The sequence below is a fragment of the Peromyscus eremicus genome, chromosome 8a (genome assembly GCF_949786415.1).
Source record: "Peromyscus eremicus chromosome 8a, PerEre_H2_v1, whole genome shotgun sequence".
NCBI lineage: Eukaryota > Metazoa > Chordata > Mammalia > Rodentia > Cricetidae > Peromyscus > Peromyscus eremicus.
The window spans coordinates 58,238,649-58,260,568 of record NC_081423.1 but is presented as its reverse complement, the minus strand read 5'-3'; the positions used below and the strand labels follow the sequence as shown (position 1 = coordinate 58,260,568).

The following is a 21,920-nucleotide window of genomic DNA, read 5'->3' as shown; positions in this document are numbered from 1 at the left end:
CTCCCTGACTCACTTCTGCCCAGGGTGGCCTGGCCACCACGCTCCGAGGAAAGGGCTGCTTCCGGCACTCGGTGCCGAGGTCCTGCCTTCTGCTGTCCCTGGAGGCTCTGTTCCCGTTTCGCCAGCTATTTTGCTTCCTTGGCCATCTGTTCCCTCCCTGTCATCTCCTCTCTGCTTTAACCTTAACCACTACTTCACTGCAGATGGTACCAAACAGACCCGTTCTTGACATCCTTCATGATGCCTGCTCCCCGCTTCTCAGCTCCTCAGCATCAACTGCTCTGTCCTTTCTCAGACCCCACCCCAAAGATGTGTCTAGAGCTTAGAGGTGGATTCACTCCACAAGCTCCCCTTATTTGGGCCCCAACTGTTGCCAACTCTGCTCAGGTTAAGAGGGCAGACACCTACCCTTCCCTGCCTTTCCCTAATGAGACTTCGTCTTGACAGACTTAGCCAAGAACCTCTCCTGGCTCTATGTATGCACATTTGCTGTGGTTCTCTATCTGGTCTCCATAGCAGTGTTGAACCCTCTGCAGGGATAGAGGCTAGAACGTGGAACAGAGCCCAGGAGATCTGGGGCTCATTCCTATAGTGAAGGAACAATATTCATGCCGGGAATTTGGGTCCTAGACAATTTCCCTATAGAAAACAGACCTAAAGATTCTGTACCAAAGAATTGACCCCAAGCTGTCAAGAACTGGATCAAACTGTGTACCTTGTCCAAGCTCACCACTGTCCTTACCTCACTTCTTGTTGGGCATGGCAGCACTTGCCTTTAACCCAGGACTCTGGGAGGCAGAGGTAAGTAGATCTCTGAGTTCAAGGCCATCCTGGCATACATAGTGAGTTCCAGAACAGCTAGGGCTACACAGTGAGACCCTGTCTTAAAACACCACCACTAAGCAAACAGAAACCCAGCACGTTACTTCTGGCTGCAGAAGAGACCATGTCTCACCGACTTTACTTAGCAACCTCCTCTGCCTTTCCTCTCTGCCTGGGTGTCCCTAAAACTTCTCTTAGCTGTTCTCTTCTGGAGTAAGGACCAGGAGCTGTAAGGAGAGGCACACAGTTCCAGGGGGTTGATAAAATGAAGCACTTGGGTGAAGTTAGTTCCACCAGGCTGAATCCCCGGATTGGGATAGAAAGAGGTTGAAGACATTGAAGTTCCACTTCCGTGGCTGAATTTGGACTAAAAAAGTAAAATATCTCAGCTCTTTCTAGAAAAGATCTCATATTTCCCCTCCACATCTTTTCCCACAGCAGAAAAGAGTGCCTTTGCCGTCCATGAACATTTTCTCTCTTCTTTCCATTGGGGCGAAGAAGACCCATGCTGCCACAATTCTGGGTCCTCCTGTTCTCAGAAGGATGGAGCCGTCCACACTGGCCTTGAGGAGACCCTCACATCGCTAAGGGGACTCTGTGGAATCCACACAGCACCACACTGTTTTCTCCTCTGCTTCCCTTATTCCCACGGAGGAGAAACCCACTCAGATACCTGGCCAGCCAGCCCATCTAGATATGGACACCAGGAGAACAAACATGCCTTACTGGGTTGCAGGCCTTAATCTAGAACTTGCTGAATTATTTAGGGATGGCATTAACTTATAAACGAGTGTGTTTGACTGATTTTGTGGTTGATGTACAGATAAATTCTAATGAAAGACAGCTACACGATTTTAAATTATTAATTAGACTGCCACTTAACAAAGCCTGTTTGGCACTCTATTTCCTTGCTTAACAAGGCAAAAACTTTAAGGAAAGGGCTCTGTTATTAGCCCAGGGGCTCTTGATTTGCATTCGGTTTTTATAGCTCTAAAAATGAAAACCATAGACCCTGACCTTATGCTTGCAACTCTGGAACAGCAAAACCCCCAGCAGGCCGACCTTCCTTCCTGGAGAGGGCTGCATGGCTCGGCTCGGGGGCCTTGCTTGCCCTGACGGTGGCTCTCATCTCTCTTGACCAGAGGCTTGCTTTTTATATCCCTGGTTCTCTCAGGGTAGACTATGAGCTGGAAACACGGGCAGAGCAGCTGCCGAAGCCTTCAGATACCAGCCCTGTCAGCAGCTGGATTTCACTGGGGTGCTTCTGGTTCACACAGTGGTGGCCAGTGGAGTCCGTTTATTAAGAGATAAAGATATCTCCCCCAACCCCCCCAAAAAAAGGCCTGACAGAAATAGCTTTACTAGGACAATTAGAAATCAGAGAGATGACGCTTATGGTCTAGGACCTATTCTTTCCCCCTCTAGGAAGAGTACTTTTTCCTTCCTTCAAACCCTCTTCCAAATCATAAACTATTAAACTCACCCAGGTCCAGGACCCTATGTAGGATTCTACACCAGCTAGGCAACCACCTTCTCAAATCAACCTGTAAACCTTGCTGTTTGGAGCCGTTGGGAACAATTCCACAAACGGAAACTTCAATGGCCACCTCCCTTGGCATTCGCCCGAGGCATATTTTGCCTTTCGGCACACACCTACAATCCACACAACGCATCTGAGCATCCTCTACATGTACAGAAGAGACAAAGCCATGGTATCGGATCAACGGTCCAACGAGAAAGTTGCTCAGAAAAGGACCAAACAGAAGTCAATTGCTCACAGAGTGTCCCAGGAGCAGGCTCCAGGCCACCCACGCCCCACTCAGCCTTGGCAAGGGCTTCTCTGCTCTGTTTCCCTCAAATCAACCCAGGTGTGAACTTCAATTGATGGAATCTCTCTAGCCAACCTTTTCTGTGCAGGAAGGGACAAACAGCCCAAGTGGCAAGCACACATGACTACTAAACCTCCAGTGGCCACCTCTTGAGCAGGGAAAGGAACCTTCTCCCAGGGAGCATCCCCCAGAATGCACTGGGGCTTACCTAGAGCTGGGCTTCTGGCTAGCAAGGATACCAGAGAGCTCCTGGAGGTTGCTGGAGCCTCCCCGGGCACCTAAACCATATAAATAAAGTGTGTGGGCTGCTTTGTGGCTCATTCTTAACTGTAAACTGCCAAAAGACAAAAGACCCAAAGGGAAATGAGATGTCAGTTCTTCCTCATTATCTCCATCACAGACCTGCAGCCCAGACATGGCAGCCTTTTAAAAATTGCCTGGGAAGCCTTCCCCACTAGAGCAAGTCTGCATGCTCTATGCCTGGGCCTTTCAGGCTCCGCTGTCTTCAGCTCTCTAAAATCACCTTCCTGTGCAGACACACTGGTCAACACTCCAGCACTGCTGAGTGGCTGAAATGACTTTCCATGTCTTTCTGCAGAGAAAGGAACTGGGGTGTCAACAGCAAAGCGTCTCCTCTAACTACTGCAGAGACTTGCCCCACACCACAGCGAAAGGCTCTCCGCACTGTACCGACCCACGTGGAGGGCACAAGTCATACACAAGTTTGTGACTGTTCTTACACGGTGGGGCAACCAAGCCTCCACGGTTACCTGAGGCTGGACCACCACTCAGCCTTTCCTGCTCATACGGAAGGCGTGGCTTCTTCACCCACCTGTCTGACCTGCTTATCTGGCTCTCAGATATCATCGGGTATCTGCTTCTGTCCGCCCATCATGGGGCTTCGCTTCCCCCACCTCTACCACCTCCCCCTGCCCGTTTTCTCCTTCCCCATCCTGCTGTGAGGTCAGAATCCTGTGCTTACGACACCTCGGTCTGTTGCCATGGAAACAGGGGCGGATTAAGGCTGGAGCGCGGAGCGCCGGGATCAGGCCCCTCCGCTACCTGAGCTCCCGCCTCAGCTAGCTCCCGCAGGGCGGGAGCAGCCAGCAGCAGACACCGCGGCTCAGCAGCCGCCGGGCCCAGGCTAGGGACAAGGGGGTCCCAGAGGGGCGCCACAGCCAGCCCACTGGGACCTCGGAGCAAAGAGACATGCAGGGGCGGGGAAGCGAGGGTGACGGGTCCGCGGGCTCACGTGTGGTCACCTGCCCTTTCTGGGCCGGAGGGACAGCACCCAGAACGGCAACCACGTGGGGGCGCGGCAGGACTTCCCCGGCACCCGCGCCAACTTTGCTGCGCTCCTGCTGCCGGGGAGTCTGGGCGAGGTGGTCGCCGAGCCAGCGCCCGTCAAGTTGAGCCTGGCTCCGGCCGCGCACACTGCCAGCACGGCCTTCGCTGTCGCGTCCCTCTGATCTAGGCATTAGGAAAGTTTGAGGAACCGGACTTCTGGCGCTCGCCACTCCCCATCCTCGGTCTCTGAGTGCTCAGGGCTTGTCCCTGGGGATAAGGCTAGGATGCTAGGAAGATGCCCAGTTAGGACCTTCGGTGAGCGCCGGGGTCGCGCGCTGACTGACCGCTGGCTGCACCCGAGTGCGGGTGGTACCCGGCGCCGAAGCAGCAGAAGCAGAGGCGGGTGCCCGCGCAGGGGATGGAGCATGCAAGTGCAAAACTTTATAATGGCAACAAAGCAAAGGTCCCCGGAGACCAGCTCCCTTTTTACCAAAGGCTTCTACTCTGGTCTCTGAGCCCTCGAGACAGACCCCTGGCGCCTGGCCACTCGATCCATGAACAAACCCCGTGTTTCGCAACAGGCCACCAACGGGATCTCAGCTTCAGCAGCAGGCGCACGGCGGGTGTCTGTGACAAAAGCCAGCCAGCTAGCAGGGGGCTGCTTCCGAGACCCATTTCCCTGGAGCTCGACGGTTTCGGGGACTTGAGGCTCTGCCCGGTTCCATTCAACTCCAACTTGCTCCTACGGTTCCCACTCACCTTTGCGAAGCATGTTGGCCGCGGGGCCGCCACTCCGAGGTCGGCCTAGGCGCGCTCCCTCCTGGGGTCCAAATTCAAATCCCTGGGCGCCAGCTGCAGCTAATCCGAGCGCGTCGAGGCGGGGGCAAGCCGGGAATCCGCTTGTGCCCGGCGACCCGGTCCCGCAGGGGCATGGTGAGCCCAAGCCCGGCGCCCAGGGCACCGGCACCCGCTAGCAACCGCGGCTCTACCAACCAACCCGGTGCGCTCGCTCAGCCCGGGGCGAGTGGCTTGCTCCGCCGAGCAGGCGGCCTGATTGTGCCGCCCCAAACACTTTGCAGGCGGTTTTGAGGGGGGACGCCGCCCCCTGGCCGGCCGGCCGATGTCCCCTCTTCCCCGCCCCCTCGGGCAGTGGCTGCTGCAAAAGGGCGCTCGCACGCACAGCCCAGCTCCGGGGAAAGCGCCCGGCGCGCGTTTGCAGGACCAAGCGATCTGCCGAGCGGGGCGCCTCCCTTCCTCCCCCCGGCTTCCCCCACCTCTCTTCCTCCTCCCTCCCTCCCTCCCTCCCTCGCTCTTCAGCTCCCTCCCTCCCGCTCTGCTCCCCGCCCCCGCTCACGGAGCGCCTCCCATACAAAATTTATGAAAGTGCTCTCAGCTCGCGGTGCGGAGCGCCGTCCTATTCCCAGGGCAGCAGCGCTCAGCCGTGCGGCGCCGCCTCCCAAGGTGTTTTCGCTGCACCTGCCCCCGGGGACGATCCTCGGCCCGCGTCCGTCCAAGTACCTGCCCTAGTCCTTGGCCGGTCGTCGGGCCACTAGAACCGCCCTCCCCGGCCCCGCAGGCTTCTCCGAGCACGCACCCGCAGCCCAGCCCCCGCCAGCTCGCCCTTCGCGGCTGGAGGTCATGGAGAGAAGCGGCTGGAAGCGTGTACCCGCCCGGAGTCCTGATCACAAGTCCAACACCCTTGTCCCGTCTCCTCCCTGACCGGTGCCCCTTCCTCCCGCAGGGCTCGACGGTTCTTTCCTGCCTGCCCAGAACAGCTCTGGAGAAATAGCGGTTTCCCCATCCCGAGTCCCAAGACACTGTTCTTTTGCGGGAGATGTGCGGGACAGCTAGCATTCGAGGAGGTCCAGTTGAAAACCCTATAAGGAACTAATGCGAGCTCAGGTGGACTGTCTCCGGCTGGAGGGCCCCTGGTCCCCACTGGTTCTACACAGACCCCGCCCGTGCGAGGATTCTCCAAACGGGGAGGAGGTACCTCCTGGAAAGCGGGTCCTGTAGGGCCCTCTGGGCCAAGTGCCGAGAAGGTTCAAGCCAGCAGAGATCCTAGGTGGAGGCCGGCACCCCCTACTGGCCGGAGATAAGAAGGACTCTGAAAAAGGAAAAAAAGACTGGGCCAGGTCACTCATTGAACACATACATGTGTTACACTATGTGGAAATTCTGCTAGTGAAAAAGAGAAGGTCTTTGTCTTCCTGAAGTCTACATTCTAATAGGACCAATGAGAAAAGTCCAGATGAGATGGTAGTGCCTGGAAGAAAAACAAGCGGGGGGGGGGGGGGTGTTGCTCAGGAGCTGACCTGGGGTGGGGTTCCCGGTGGGGATGGAGCCAATTTGACAGCAGCCGTCAAAACAGAGATCTAGTAGATCTAGTAGAAGTCCTCTGATAGGAAGATCAAAAGCAAGGCCATTATCATTCAGGCACTCAGTGCCCTAAGGCTTAAGCTCAGGACACAGGCCTCAGGACAATCAAAAGCATTTGATAAGAGAGAAGAAAGACCCACAAGCTAGGTTCAAACACAACAAAAGTTACAAGGTGCAGCAGGAAGGGGCTGACTAGCAAGCAGCATCAGGTAGGAGGAAGAATCAGAAGAGGTGCCCCTGAGGTCTGGGTTCAACAGGTTGAGAGGGAAGGGCACCCAGGGGGGATGGAACGCCAGGAGGAACAGAATGCACAAATGTTTGAAGATCCGAAGGAACCTTATTTAGAACATTCCTCAGCTTGGTCCTTCTAGGGTTGGGAACACAAAGTAATAGTCCCTGCTGGCTGTAGGACTCTCCGACCCTGCACCACCTGAGTCCTGCCAGACTAAACTCTAGGACACTGAGAGCTGTGGAGGCAATCCAGAAAGCTAAGGCCCAGACAGGTTAAACAGCTAGCTCAAGAGCACCCAGTAATCAGTGACAAAGTGTGGGCGCCAGTGAGGGTGTGCGACTCCCTTTCCCACCTTCCCATGCCGCCTCCCCAGGACCCCCTTGCCCCACAAACTCCAGTATGCTGGGTAAAGTTGGGCGGCGGCATGAGTGTGAGAAGCTGTTATTTTGGGATTCGGGAGGGCTGAATGCTGACTTGGAGTCCAGCCAGGGGATGGGGGTGGCTGTAGGTGGGTGCTGTGGTGTAATGGGGGAGGGGGTTACACTGAGTCTGCCTTCTCATCAGGCAGTAATTACTCAGACTTCTGAGTAACCCAGGAAGGGAGACCCTCATGGACAGATGGAAATATCCAAGCTGAATGGCAGCTTACCATGGTCCTGCACGGCAAGGTCTTAGGGACACACTCATGATTGTTTGGAGCTGCGGTGTTCCTCTGTAACACCTGGCTTCATAATGGGGGCAGAGCTGCTCATTAGAGATGGGATGCTATACAGCAGTGTTAGGAGATGGGCATACCTCTGACCAGGTAAGGCCCTAGGGGATGAGGCGGCTGTTGGGAGAAGCCACCACACCATTGGTGACCATCTTTCCACCATGGAAATTAAAGCTAAAGCCAGAGAGGAAGCTGTCCACAGGGAGACTAGGTTTTGGTATGCCAAGGGGGCAGAGTGGGCTTCTGGAGCTCAGACCCTGCACTCGGAGGGGTTGGGGATGTCCAGAGAAGCTGGGAGACATGGGAAGCCCAGGCTGGACTCTTATCAAGGTGAAGAAAGACTGTGTACCGTGATGAACACATCCTGAGCCAAGTCATCCCTGTCCTCAGAGTGGCAGAGACTGAGGGGCACTGACCCTTTCCACCCTGTCCCTTGGTTGCTCACTCCCAGCCTGCCTAGCTCTGTCTCCTCTAGCAGCCTCCCAGGCAAGGCCTGTCCCTGGCTGCTTGTTTTTACATCTCTCTGCACCTTAATTAGGGGTTTCCAAGCAGGGAGGGCCTCCAGGGGAGCCTTAGGCCACAGAGCTGTCTTAAAGGGACAGCTGTGCTCCTGGTACCACTGCAGAAAGAGGAGGATGGGGGGGGTGTGAGTTCAGAGTCCTGGTGACCACTGCTCTGTGGTGCAGACTGCTGAGGGTCAGCTCTGCGGGTGCTTTGTTCTTCCAAAGGTCAAGGCTGTCTCACTGACTGCTCTGCCTTCTCTTCGGGGTCCCAGGAGTGCTGTCCACCGATCAGAAAAAAGGCTATTGCCTGAAAGAGTCTAGGCAGGGCAAAGGCTTGCCAGGACCCAGAAGGTTTAGGGAATTGGAGGCCTCAGGCTGCCCCATCCTTCCAAGAAAGCCTTTTCAGTTTCCAGGCTCTTTTGAGTGCCAACTTCTCCGACGTCAACCCTCCACACGGTGGGCTCACAGCAATCCACACCAAGCTTTCGGCTTGGGAGCTGGGCTGGTGGACACTAAGGCTCCATCTTGTTGGGATAGCAGTCCTCTGAGGTAGAGAAGGTGTTCATGTCGGCTGACAGACTACTGCTTACCAGAAAGAACGAGGGTGAGGGTGGGGAGCAACAGGAAGGCCCGGTAGGTCGGCAGAACCAGGCCAGGAAGAGCATGGGGACAAGGTCGCTCAGAAGGCAACTGAGACCACTAGGGGACAGGGCGAGTCCTCAGAGTCCGGACCTTTTGGACCAAAGGCAGACCATTGTAGCACCGCCCACATCTCTCTTTAGTCTCCGCCCTGCGCGAATCCCCGCCCTTTGCTGGCCGCTCGGCGGTCGATTGTGCTGCCTGGGTTCTCTGCGTTCTTCCAGCACTGCCTTTTTGGTCCCCACGTGGGTTCCAGGGTGATGGCGGCGCTGGTTGTGTCGGAGACGGCGGAGCCAGGAAGCCGAGTGGGCCCTGGCAGAGGTGGGTGCAGCAACGCTGTGGCCTCCAGACCTTGCATTTCGGGTGGGACCCCCCGGTCAGGCACAGGGCGGGAGGTGACTCCTTTCTCCTTGAGACCCGAGAGTCTCTCTCATGCTGTTAGAAGTTCTGGGCTCCAGTCACCAGAGCCCCAGGGACCAGTCTTTCGGGACGTGAAGAGCTGTCCCTCCTGGGAGTTTATGATCCTCAAGGCGAAACTACACCCTATCCGGGTTGGCAGACTGACCCCGGAAGCGTGACGGATAAGACGGATCCGGGGGGAAGGGACCGACCGTGGTGCGTTTTACAAGTGGACAAGGAATGCTTTTATTTATGCGAAGAGGCGCTTGGTGTCCTTCGCTAGGCACTAGGCAGCGCCCACTAAATGCCAGCCCTGTGCTAGGTGTAGGGACTAGAATACTCCCTTGACCTAGGGATCTCTACTCAGCTGGGGGGCAGGGGATACTGATGCACACAGAAGATGACAGCCTTGATAAAGGAGGAGGTGCCATGTCCAAAAAGACCTGTTTAAGATATTCTGCGGAGAAGCCGGCGAGTCTAAGCTAGTTTGTTCAAGGCCATGAAAACAACTGACCAAACGCTCTGACAGCGATAATATTTAAATGTTGTCTCAGGGCCCCAGCCTACCAGGCTATAGAGTTCTTCAGGGTTCCCTTCCGCCACAGTAGAAGCAAGTACGGGTCTGGGAGGGTCCCTTCTATCATGGGTGCCCAAGCAGAAGTTCTGATACATAGCACCGGCTCTGTAGTTATGGGATGACTAAATTAATTTCTTGTCTTTTCACATCTTCAAACTGTTTGGCTCCTAGTGAGATACTATACTGGGGAGAATAGGATGTCCAGGATAAGCCCTTGCTGATGAGCCTCAGTATTTTTTTTTTTAAACCAGAAATTGAGTATTTTTTTAAATTTAGGTTTTTTTATTTATTTATTTTTTCTTTTCTTTTTTTTTTTAAAAAAGATTTATTTATTTACTATTTTACTATGTATACAGCATGTATGACTGCAGGCCAGAAGAGGGCACCAGGTCTCATTACAGATGGTTGTGAGCCACCATGTGGTTGCTGGGAATTGAACTCAGGACCTCCGGAAGAGCAATCGGTGCTCTTAACCTCTGAGCCATCTCTCCAGCCCCTAGTTTTTTTTTTAAAACACATTCATTTTCTTTATTTTACATTATTTATGCTTATTTGACGGTATGTGTCCCAGTGCCTGTGGGGGAGGTCAAAGAACAACCAGAAGAGTCAGTTTTCTCCATGTAGGGCTCAGGAATGGAGCCCAGGTCCTCAGACTTGGAGGCGGGCACCTTTACCCACTAAGCTGCTGGCTTGAGTATTTTCTTTTTTCTTCAAGGCCTTATTTGTATACCTCTCTGCCCAGGCTAGAGTGTTACTCCTAAGGTGTAAAGTCACTCTTCTTATCTGTTTGTCCGCTGATGGTACTAAAGTGTATTCTTTCTGGCCTTCCTAGGTTGAACATAAGGGCCACAGACTAGGGAACTTGTTCAGTCAATGCAATGTATGGTGCTTATTTCCCTTTAATTAAAAATAAAGTTTTTTGTTTTTTTTTTAAAGTTTATTTTTACTTATGTGTATGTGTGTCACCAGTGTGGGTGCCAGAAGAGGTAGGAAGATCCTGTCAGACTCCTCTGGAGCTGGAGTTACAGGTGGTTGTGAACCGCGCAATGAGGGTGCTGGGAATCAAACGCAGGACCTCTAGAAAAGCAGCTGGTGCTCTAATGACTGAGCTGCCCCGCCCCCAGCCCCGCCCCCAATTGTGGCTGTTGTGAGACTCAATTTGAGACTCACTGTAGCCTAGACAAACCACCATGACCACCACCACCACCAACAACAAAAAGTTACACACACACACACATACACACACACACAGAGACAGATACTGGAGATTGAACCCAGGGCCTTGTACATGCTAAGCAAGCAGTCTGAGTTATACAGCTAATCCTTTTTACTTTTTATTTTGAGACAAAGTCTCAATTAGTTGCTCAGGCTAGCTGTGAACTTTTGATTTTATTTTCCTGCCTAACTTCCTAAGTAGCAGAGATTACAGGCCTTCTGTACCATGCCCAGTTTAATTGTGTGTGTATGTGTGTGTAGGCTAGAGGTCGGTGTCAGGTACCTTGATTTCTCCCCTTCTTAATTAAAAAAAAATATTTTTTAAGCCAGGCATGGTGGTACTCTTTTAATCCCGGCACTTGGGAGGCAGAGGCAGGTGGATTTCTGAGTTTGAGACCAGCCTTATCTACAGAGTAAGTTCCAGGACAGCCAAGGATACACAGAGAGACCCTGTCTCAGAAAATAAAATAAACTAAACATGTATTTGTTATGTATATGTGCAGCAGCACATGTGTGGAGATCATGATATCACTCAAGGGAGTCAGTTCTCTTTTTTACCATATTGGTTCAGGGAATTGAACTCAGGTTCTCAGACTTAGAGGCAAGTACCTTTATGCTGAGTCATCTTTCCAGTCCTCCATCTTCATTTTTTCCCCCAATAGATTTTTTTCTTTTTAATATTTATTTATTATATATACATTGTTCTGCCTTTATATATGCCTGCATGCCCGAAGAGGAGCAGCCAGTGCTCTTAACCACTGAACCATCTCTCCAGCTCCATTATTATTATATATTTTTTTTAAGATTTATTTTTTGCCAGGCAGTGGTGGTGCATGCCTTTAATCCCAGCACTTGGGAGGCAGAGGCAGGAGGATCTCTGTGAGTTCAAGATCATTCTGGTCTACAGAGCGAGTTCCAAGACAGGCTCCAAAACTACACAGAGAAACCCTGTCTGGGGCAGGGGTGGGGGGGATTTATTTTTTATTTATGTGTGTGTTTCTTGTATGCACACGTGAGCAGGGACCCCAGGAGGCCAGAAATGGATGTTGGATCCCCTGGAGTTGGAGTTACAGGCTGTTGTCATACCAAGTGCTCACAGCTGTGAGCCGGCTCTCCAGCACCCCACTTTCCTTTTCTGATTCAGTCTGCCAGTGAAACTGGAGCTCATTGATTTGCCGAGGCTGGCTGTCCAACAAGCTGAACACTGGGATTGCAGGACTGCGTGGTGACCAGCCTTTTTTGCGGGTGGGTGGGGGGTGGCGGATGTGTGTCGCGGTTTTAAGACCGGTTTCTCTGTGTAACAGTGCTGTCCTGTCCTGGGACCCACTCTGTAGACCAGGCTGGCCTCGAACTCACAGAGATCCCGAGTGCCACCCCCCACCCCCCCACTGCCCGGCTTTTGTGTGTGTGTGAGACCAGTGTTTTTTGGCATGGGTGCTGGGGATCTGAACTGAACTTCTCATGCCCGTGTGACAAGCACCTTACCTTTTCTTCACCCTCGATTTTTGTGGGAGTTTTTGTTGTTTTCTGAGACAGAGTCTCTCTATGTCACGCTGGGTGACTTGGAACTCGCTATATATAGGCCAGGCTAGCCTCAAATTTAGAGATGGGTTTTTGGGTTTTTTGAGACAAGGTTTTTATGTTGCCCTTGTTTTGGTCTTGACACTTGATTCTCCTGCCTCAGGGGTACACCCCACGTCCAGCTTTATTGCCCTTTTAAATGAGGAGGGGATGAAGGCATGGATTAGTCAGTGTGGGCCAAGTCCATGGGACTTCTGGGTCAACAGACTCACTCTCCTTTGCTTTTTAGTCTTTTCTGTGCCGTTTCTAGTTCTGAGGAGTGAGCCATACCCCTATTTATGACTGCTAGTCATAATCTCACAGCATAGAAGTAAATTATGCAGGTTTTTCCCCTGGTTTGTGGGCTGTCTCTGTCTGTAGGATGAATTCAGTTGAAGCAAAAGCTGGGTGGATGTCCTTTGTGTGTGGAATCTGGGTCTTCAGTCTAGAGTCAACAGATGAAGTGACTCTGGCTGCCTGTGGTCTAGATGCAGACTCAGGCCTTATGTTGGTTCTAGGTCGCATCTCTCGGGGTCGACTGGCCAATCAGATCCCCCCTGAGATCCTGAACAACCCCCAGCTGCAGGCTGCTGTCCAAGCCCTGCCTTCTAACTACAACTTTGAGATCCCCAAGACCATCTGGAGGATCCAACAAGCCCAGGCCAAGAAGGGTGAGCCCCCAAAGGATGGAGCTGGGGTGCCTGCCCAGACACAGCCATGTCCCTGTGTCCCATCTCTGGCCCTCTGCCTTTCATGTCTGTCTTTTTTGTCTTGCAGTGGCCTTACAAATGCCAGAAGGCCTCCTCCTCTTTGCCTGCACCATTGTGGATATCTTGGAAAGGTGAGGCTTGGGCACTGGAGAGCAAGCCGAGTCTTTGCCCAGTATAGTTAGTTATGCCTGCTGGCATCATCTCCTCTTCTGGACCATTGGCTAGCCTCTGAGCCTCCGACAAGCACGTGCACACAAAGGGGAAAACTCAACACAGAACTCCCTTCCCCTATATAGTCTGGACAAGGGCAAAGAAGTTAGTTCTGGTTTCTAGGTCAGAACAGGTGGTAGCATCTGGGAGGAACCTAAGTGGGTGAGGGTCTGGCTGTCAAGGGTGGGGGTAGAGTGGGGGATGAGGGGCTGGGGAGTGGAAGAGGGTGCATCTTCTTCTCAGACTCAAGTTTGGGTGGGAGTAGGCATGGGTGGCAGAGGAGAGAGATGCCTAGGGAAAGGTATTCAGTTCCTCTCCCCCCTCCTTCTAAGTTTCTTCATGACAATGAGCCATTGCTGGGGGGTGGGGGGAGCAGCACTCAGCCATCTGGAGCCAGCATGAGCACAGGGAGGGGGGATGAAGGAAGGGGAGGTCATCTCCTGCTGAGAACCTCCTACTTCCCTGCTGCTGCCCTCCCCCTCCCCCTCCCTGCCACTGTAGACCCACTTCCCTCTTCCCACCCTCTTGCCCCTCGGGGATGCTCTCTGGGGCTCAGGCCAATTTGCATACATTTTAATCTATAAAAAATTAAGTGCTCTGGCTGACTCAGAGCCTGGGCTGCATTCTAAGGAGCTGAATAATCGGCTTCTGTGCACAGCCTGATTTGGGGAAGGGGGTGGAGGAGGGGGCAGATTGGCAGCGGTTCAGCTTCCCCCACTACACCCCAGAGGAGGAATGGGGGAGCCCAGCCACAAAGCCGGCATCTATGCTCAGGTACGGTCTCTCCTCGGAGAGCTCAGCCCCCTGCTCTGTCCCAGCCGTGAGTTTAGGGCTGCAGGGTCTTTCCTACCCACCCTGCCCCCCAGTGATTCAGGCCTGGCAGCAGATCTCATAACAATGTGCTGTCCAGAGCCCACTCTTCCTGATGCATGAGGAGTGTGGGCAGCGCCATGTGCTGTGGGGGAGCTGTACATGGGTCCTCCCCATCTTGGGGGCGCCTATGGCCTTGCCTAAGGGTGGGGAGCTGGTGGGGTCTGGGGAAGGGGTGGCCATGTGTATCCATACATCCATGCCCACACAAACAACTGTGCCAGAGCTGGGGGGGGTGGGGGGTGGGGGGAATCTTTCCCTGCCCTGGGAAGGGTGAATCAGTCTTGGGGTCCATGTTGGACTCTGCACGTGCACTTCTGTGGGGTAGGGGTCCTGCTTGCAGTCTAGGGCTGGACAGGGTGCTGCAGACATATCCTCGCACAGCAACTGTTCTAGGAGCTGCTGCCAGGGCTGAGGGAGGTGGCAGCTGCGCCCTCCTACTGTTGGTTGGCAGCTGCCAACTCAAGGACTTAGAAGATGTGGGGAAAGAAGAGCCGGGTTCCGAGACACCTCCAGAGTTAGGACTGTCTCCCCACGTATTCCTTGTGTCGCTGGACCATTGTTTCCCCACCCCCACCCCTCCAGGTTCACAGAGGCTGAAGTGATGGTCATGGGGGATGTGACCTATGGGGCCTGCTGTGTAGATGACTTCACTGCAAGGGCCTTGGGAGTCGACTTTCTGGTGCACTACGGCCACAGCTGTCTAGGTATGGTGGGCTGGGACATCAGTCCTGGCAGGGAGGCAGGCTGCAGGCTGGTCTCCATCATGGGTTCTTCTTGTTATATCTACTTGCAAGCACAGAATCCCTTCTGGTTTCCAGGATGGCTTTGGCCTTTCTGCTTTGCTGGTGACTCTTTCCTCTGGATTTGGCTGCCTTGGAAATCCTGCTACTGTCTCAGATGAGCATGTTTGATGTTTTTGTTTGTTTGTTTGAGACAGTCTTACTCTGCAGCCCAGGAAGGCCTGGAACCTAACAGCTGTCTTCCTGTTTTAACTTCCCAGATGCTAGGATTACAGGTGTGAGTTACCACACCTGGCAGATGCAGGTGTTTGAAAGGCTGTTGATGGTAGAACAGACTGGGTACCCAGCTAAGTGATGAGAAAGAGTTCCAGGAGACTGGGATCCGCCCTTCTCCCCTAATCCCTCCCAAGCCAAAGCCACTGTCCTGGCTACTTTTAAGACCGGGACTGGGCCAGGCTTCCTGCTCCTCCTGCTTTTTAGAACACTTTCTTGAACTCTTCTCTGTAGTTCCCATGGACACGTCAGTCCAAGACTTCCGTGTGCTGTATGTCTTTGTGGATATCCGCATAGATACTGCCCACCTTCTGGACTCGGTCCGCCTCACCTTTACCCCAGGCACTTCACTTGCTCTGGTCAGCACTATTCAGTTTGTGTCAACTTTGCAGGTAAGTAGATGAAGGACTGCTGGCTTCCCACGGGGCAGAGAGGGTACTCCAGGGTGCTCCTGGTTCCTGGGCCTGGTGCTCTGGGCTCTTCTCTCTGGCCTTGGCTTTCTCCCAGCTACTTGTTTCCCGTCCCTCATTATCAATACAGGCAGCTGCACAGGAGCTGAAAGCTGATTATCGTGTCAGTGTCCCACAGTGCAAGCCCCTGTCCCCTGGGGAGATCCTAGGCTGCACATCCCCTCGACTACCCAAGGATGTGGAAGCTCTCGTGTAAGTTAAAAATGGAGGCTAGTTTGTAGAGACACACAAAACGTACTCAGGGAAGGAGCCTGAGGCTCCTGGTACAGGAAAAGAGGCTGAGTCTGAAGCTCCTAACCTGTGTGCTCAAGGTCACCTTGCAAGATGGAGCCCAAGTGGGGACTACACTTCAGGTTGACTGGAACCTTCCCGTGTTCCATCCTTCATCCACAAGGCTATGCCTAGGGTGGAGACGGAACTCCGAAGGCCTGATGGGGGGATCAGGATGGGTAGAAATGGAGGGAATATAATTGGAGAAGATGGATGGGCACGCCCAGGCTGCAGCCCCATTAATTTAGCATCCGGACAGCTAACAAGCGGGAGCAGCGTGTCTCCTGCCGCCTAATTATTTTAGGTAATGGAAATGCTTAATGTTGTGTGAATGCAGCCAGCCTCAGAGCCGACAGCTCCTCTGGAGGGGAGTTCTTTCCTAGCTAATGGCAAGAAAGGTGGGAGGGGCACTTGACTCAGTCCCGCCCCGGGAGCTTTGGGTACTGGTCCTGCATAGGATACTCCTGCCCTTAGCCCCTCAGGCCTTCCACAGCCCACACCTGGCAGTCCTGTTCCCTGAGGGCCATTCCCTTTGTACGTGTGACGCGTGCCAGTATAATGGATGCTCTTCATCTGGGGCTTCAAGGTGTGTGTTGAGGGAGATACCCTGAGTGTTGGCCTGGTCTACAGAGTGAGTTCCAGGACAGCCAGGGCTACATAGAAACCCTGTCTTAAAACAACAACAACAACAACAAAAAGAAGCAAAAGGACATGAGTCACTATACCTGGCTTGAGCAAGTATATAAGGTCCTTAGACCCTGGGTGTTTCCTGTAAATGGCGACAGTGTAGGTGTGTTAGTTACTTAGTCCGGGCCTGGAAATCAGAAGACCAGGAAATAGCAGCTCTTGTAACTCGGCACTGGGCCAGTGCTGGTTTGGTTCAAGAGTAGCCTCTGTGCACCCTGGAGCCTCCTCTTCGGCCTATATAACATACAGTTAAAGTTTTTTAGGTCTTTATTTATTTACTTTGGATTTCTGAGACAGGGTTTCCCTGTGCAGCTCTGGCTGGCCTCGAACTCAGAGGTCCTCCTCCTGCCTCCCGAGTGCTGGGGTTAAAGGCGTGCGCCACCACGGCCTGGTGGGTCACCACCACCCAGCTTCTTTATTTTTCCTGTATGAGTGTTTTGCCTTCATGTATGTCTGTTTGCTACGGGTGTGCCTGGTCCATGTGGAGGCCAGAAGGACATCGGGCCCTCTAGGATAGGAGTTACAGGTGGCTGCGAGCCACAGTGCAGGTGCTGTGAATGGAACCCAGGTCCTCTGAAAGAGCCATCTCTCCAGCCCCGAGTAGAAATAACAACTTGAACACAACTTCTTATGTCTGTGTTGATCTTAATAAAAGAGAAACTGTCCCTCAGCTTTCAAAATAGGCTCTCCTGGGCCCAGGTGGCCTTTGGTTGGCCCTGGCACTTCCTTTACTTTTCCCACAGAAGCCTGGATACACAGCTAGAGGTGTTTCCTAGGCATCTAAGTCCAGGTCCTTACTGTACATATGAGAAGCCTAAGGTGAATTGAGGACTGTCTCAGCAGCATGGGTGGCTGAGGACTCAGTCATCTGGACCTGTAAGCCAGGGTACCCCCTGTGCTACCCCATACCACACTTACACACTCTTTCCTCCCTGTAGGTATCTTGGAGATGGCCGCTTCCATCTGGAGTCTGTCATGATTGCCAACCCTAATGTCCCTGCTTACCGGTATGGGCTGGGGAGGGCTGGCCATCTGAGGCAGGGTGAGAATCTCTGCCCTGGAGGCCTGCAACAGGCTATTCCACATTCCCTGTTCACTAAGTGGCAGCCATCCCCAACTGAGGCACCTCTGGAATTTAGACCCAGGACTGCTGTGGCCTCCCTGGGAGTCATACCAAGCTCCTAAAACACTGCCTTGCTCTCCCCTGCTCTAGCTGTGGGGCTGATCTCATTACAATCCTTATTCCTGCCTGGGGCCAGATTTCTTAATTACTTGCTTAGATCCTGTGTCAGGAAAGCTCTTAGCCAGTGTGACTCTGGCTGTCACAGTGACCCTGGCAACTTTTCCAGGTACGACCCGTACAGCAAAGTCCTATCCAGAGAGCACTATGACCATCAGCGCATGCAGGCCATTCGCCAGGAAGCCATTGCTGCGGCACGCTCAGCCAAGTCCTGGGGCCTCATTCTGGGAACTTTGGGCCGACAGGGTAGTCCCAAGATCCTGGAGGTGAGAGGCTTAGCATCAGGAGAAGGGGGCTGACAGGAAAGTAGCTGGAAAACTCTGTAGGCCAAAGTATCTCGCTTTGGCTGTTTCATCACTGAGACTCCAACTGGGCCTCCTTCTTCCAACAGCACTTGGAATCTCGGCTCAAAGACTTGGGACTTCCCTTCGTGAGGCTTTTGCTCTCTGAGATCTTCCCCAGCAAGCTCAGTCTACTTCCCGGGGTGGATGTGTAAGTCCCCCACCTTGCCCATGTAGGGTGAGCAGCTAAAGGGAGCTCAGAAATCAGGTTCTGCCCAGCACAGACTTGAGGCTACAGCCAACGGGGCTTGCGTGTGTGGTCCTGAAACTTTAGTATTTATCAAGCACCTATCCAGCAGGGGCCACCCTTGACCATGGGCCACCTGCATTGTCTGACCATCATAGTAGTCTTGTGGGATGAGTGTGTGTGAGGGTACTATGTACAAACTTTGGTTCTAGGGGAGGTAACTACCCACACATGAACTACCCCCAGAAAGCCCTTAGGGTGCCGGGCAGATAGATGGCTTATGGAGTAAAGGTCTGATGACCTGAGCCTGATTCACTTAAGGTGAAAGTTTTTCTTTCCTTTTGTTCTTTTTTGATTTGTTGAAATAAGGTTTCTCTGTGTAATAGCTCTGGATATCCTGGAACTTGCTTTGTAGATCAGGCTGGCCTCAAACTCACAGAGATCCACCTGCCTCTGCCTCCTGAGTGCTAGGATTAAAGGCGTGCGCCACCACTGCCCGGCTGGAAATTTTTTTCCAAATTTTGCATGTGTGGAGCTCTAGTGCCCACCCTCAGGTGCTATCCTCTCTCTCTCTCTCTCTCTCTCTCTCTCTCTCTCTCTCTCTCTTTCTCTCTAATTTTCTGAGACACAGTCTCTCACTGACCTGGAGCTTGCCAAGTAGGCTAGCTTGCAATCCACCTGTCTAGGCCTCCCTAGTGCTGGGGTACAAGTGTATATCACACACACACACACACACACACACACACACACACACACACACACACACTATGTATTTATTTATTTATTAGTGCAGTGGTTCTGGGAGTTAAGGTCAAGACCTTGGCTTACAAGGCAAGCACTTTAGAGTTAGTTATCTTCCCAACAGTATAGTACTAACAACAATAGAATCACTACGTCCTGTTGACAATGGTCATGTTCTTCAGTGTGGTTACCTCAGAAAGAGGTGGCCTCCATGTCAAGTCTTACTAACTTCTTTTCTTAGGTGGGTGCAGGTGGCATGTCCACGCCTCTCCATTGACTGGGGTTCAGCCTTTCCCAAGCCACTGCTGACACCCTACGAGGTAACAACCACATTTGGAAAATCTGCAGGAGAGTGCGCTTTGTACCTCCTGTCAAGAGAGGGTTGGGAGATGGCTGGCATCATGAGCACATTCCAAGGTTGGGTCACCATCTTTTTTTGTTTGTATTTAAGAATTGGTCCTGATACTTGGTCTATACTGTTGGTAGTAGCCCAGACTGGCCGCAGTTTAGGGAGTGCTGGGAGGGCAAGAGCCGCCACACCTGACTCACTGTGTAAATGAGTCTCACCTCACATTTCTTTCTTCTTTTTTTTTGTAGTATATATTATATAATAATTATATCCTAAGAAGAATACTACCTTTCTTAGGCTGTGGTCAAATTTACTAATGCAGAGGCAAAAAAAAAAAAAAAAAAGGATTGCTATCTTTGTCTTGTTTTTCTTCTCTAGGCGGCCGTGGCCCTGAAGGACATTTCCTGGCAGCAGCCCTACCCTATGGACTTCTACGCAGGCAGCTCCTTAGGGCCCTGGACAGTGAATCACGGTCGGGACCCCGGGCCCCGGGGTGTTGGCCAGCCGGGCCAGCCGGGCAAGGTAGGCGGGGACTTCAGCGATGGCGGAGTTGACTTAGGCTGACTCCCCAGCGACGTGAGCCACGGCCGCCGCCCTGAGGACGCCCGGGAAAATGCAAGTTTGCCGGGTAGAGGTCGCAGTAGTGAGACCTGGCTTTGTGGGCCACCTCAGGTGCAGCAGGGGTCGAGAGGCCCGTCTCCAGCCCAGGCCTGTGCGGGCTGCAGCTGCGCAGAGCAGAGGACCGCACCGCCCGCTCCCTGAGACGTCGCGAGTCGCAGGTATTCACGGCCACACCCCACCTTTTTGTCTTAGAAGCCCCGCCCTCTCCGAGTCCCCGCCTTCTGGGTGTTGCCCGCCCGGGCCCCGCCCCTCCCAGGTTCCACTTCCGCCCGGGGAAGGCCCGCTTCCGGTGGCTCCGCAGCATGGCTGCGCGGCGGCCTCTGAGAGTGCTGTGCCTGGCGGGCTTCCGGCAGAGCGAGCGGGGCTTCCGTGAGAAGACTGGAGCGCTGAGAAAGGCGCTGCGGGGCCGCGCAGAGCTCGTGTGCCTCAGCGGGCCGCACCCGGTCCCCGAGGCAGCAGCTCCCGAGGGCGCCGGGCCAGACTCCGGTGAGACAAGCCTCCGGAAATGCCCCGCGTCTTGCCGGTCCCCTTAACACCGGGGCCTCTCGGTTCTTCGAAGTCACCCAGCCCCTTTAACTCGGGCTCCAGCCTGCGCTTCCAGATATTCTCCTTTATCTGTGTCCAGTCCTACCGAGTCTCTTCCCTCTCCCTACCGAGTCTCCTGGTCGCATCTTTCCCCAGCTTTGCCCCCGCTCTTTCTCCCTGGTCCCCTCGAACCCTGATCCTGTGCTCTTCTCCCATCCGCTTCTAGGGCCCTGTGCTCCGGAGGAGCAGCCTCGAGGCTGGTGGTTTTCTGAACAGGAAGCAGATGTTTTCTCGGCGCTGGAAGAGCCTACAGCATGCAGGGGTTTGGAGGCGGCCCTGGAAACGGTGGCACAGGCCCTGAACACGCTGGGACCTTTTGACGGACTTCTTGGCTTCAGCCAGGGGGCTGCACTAGCAGCTTTTGTGTGTGCCCTGAGTCAGGCAGGCGATCCCCGCTTCCCCTTGCCGCGATTTATCATACTTGTGTCGGGGTTCTGTCCCCGAGGCCGTGGCTTTAAGGAATCCATCCCGCAGAGCCCCTTGTCACTGCCCTCGCTTCATGTTTTTGGGGACACTGATCGAGTTATCCCTTCTCAGGAGAGTATGCAATTGGCTAGCCGATTCCTTGGCGCGGTCACTCTCACCCACGCTGGTGGTCACTTCATTCCAGCAGCTGCAGCCCAGCGTCAGGCCTACCTCAAGTTCTTGGACCAGTTTGCAGAGTGAAGGGTCAACAAATGTCTCTGGACCGCTCCCACTTGCTCTGGCAGCCAGTTGTGTAATGCCCTCCTGTTGTTAAACTGGTGGACTCTCCACTGTGGCACCCTCTCAGTTCTCAGGACTCACATAAACCCTGCCCTTTACTGGAGCAAAGAGGAGCAGGCAGCCTTAATAGACTTCATTTGTGATAAACATGAGAAAGAAGGCCAGAAAGCCCGTGAGAGGAGAGTGATGTGCAAGCAGGGGCAGGCCCCATTACGATTGGCCCACAATAAAGTGGTGTAAGATTGTGAGTATCTTTTTCCTGGCACAGACCCCAGGGCAGCGCCAAGCTAGGAATTACTTGCAGTTCTGAGCCCCAAGACACATTTTTGTTCCACTTTTGGTGGAACTTTTTTTTTTTTTTTTTAAATTTTGTGTCTTAAAATTCTGCCTACTTATTTTGTGTATGTGCATACACAAGTTAAAATTCTGCTTACTTATTTTGTGTATGTGCGTACACAAGCCATGACCGTGTGGAGGTTAGAGGAGAACCAGAGGGCGTTGATTCTCTCCTCCAACCATGTGAGTCCAGAGTGGAACTCTGATTATCAGGCTTGGCAACTCAGGCCTTTACCATCCTTTGGTGGAAGTCTTAAGTCCCAGACCAAAGAAGCCAGAGGTCTTGGTGACAGAATCAGAGTTTTTACATCTGAAGAGGTTGGGGAAAGAACACTTGGCAAGGCTCTGCCTGGGTCGTCCGTTAGCTTTTAGGCTTCCTAGATCCTGATACCTGAGAATTTGGAGTTGGTTTCTTTTGGTTCCTGGCC

The 21,920-nt window shown here is 53.3% G+C and overlaps 3 protein-coding genes across 3 annotated transcripts in view; 2 read left to right on the top strand and 1 right to left on the bottom strand.

Moving 5' to 3' along the window:
* The window catches only part of Rtn4rl1 (reticulon 4 receptor like 1), a 72,225-nt gene extending 67,037 nt beyond the window's left edge, over positions 1 to 5,188 (bottom strand). Inside the window, exon 1 of the mRNA XM_059271200.1 lies at positions 4,698 to 5,188. Within this exon, the coding sequence (XP_059127183.1) occupies positions 4,698 to 4,710 (13 nt within the window). The 5' untranslated portion in view covers positions 4,711 to 5,188. The remainder of the gene's footprint in view (positions 1 to 4,697) is intronic.
* A 3,418-nt stretch (positions 5,189 to 8,606) lies between these two features.
* Dph1 (diphthamide biosynthesis 1) lies at positions 8,607 to 20,726 on the top strand. The gene is made up of 13 exons (XM_059271197.1): positions 8,607 to 8,724; positions 12,673 to 12,825; positions 12,932 to 12,995; positions 14,530 to 14,651; positions 15,195 to 15,352; positions 15,501 to 15,622; positions 17,326 to 17,394; positions 17,737 to 17,893; positions 18,019 to 18,119; positions 19,138 to 19,216; positions 19,624 to 19,767; positions 19,918 to 20,024; positions 20,618 to 20,726. Exons 1-12 carry the CDS (start codon positions 8,664 to 8,666, stop codon positions 20,005 to 20,007), a joined length of 1,320 nt encoding a protein of 439 aa, XP_059127180.1. The 5' UTR covers positions 8,607 to 8,663; the 3' UTR covers positions 20,008 to 20,024; positions 20,618 to 20,726.
* Positions 20,048 to 21,401, top strand: Ovca2 (OVCA2 serine hydrolase domain containing). Its single transcript, XM_059271198.1, has 2 exons — positions 20,048 to 20,352; positions 20,618 to 21,401. Exons 1-2 carry the CDS (start codon positions 20,169 to 20,171, stop codon positions 21,115 to 21,117), a joined length of 684 nt encoding a protein of 227 aa, XP_059127181.1. The 5' UTR covers positions 20,048 to 20,168; the 3' UTR covers positions 21,118 to 21,401.
* The last annotated feature ends 519 nt before the right edge of the window (positions 21,402 to 21,920 follow it).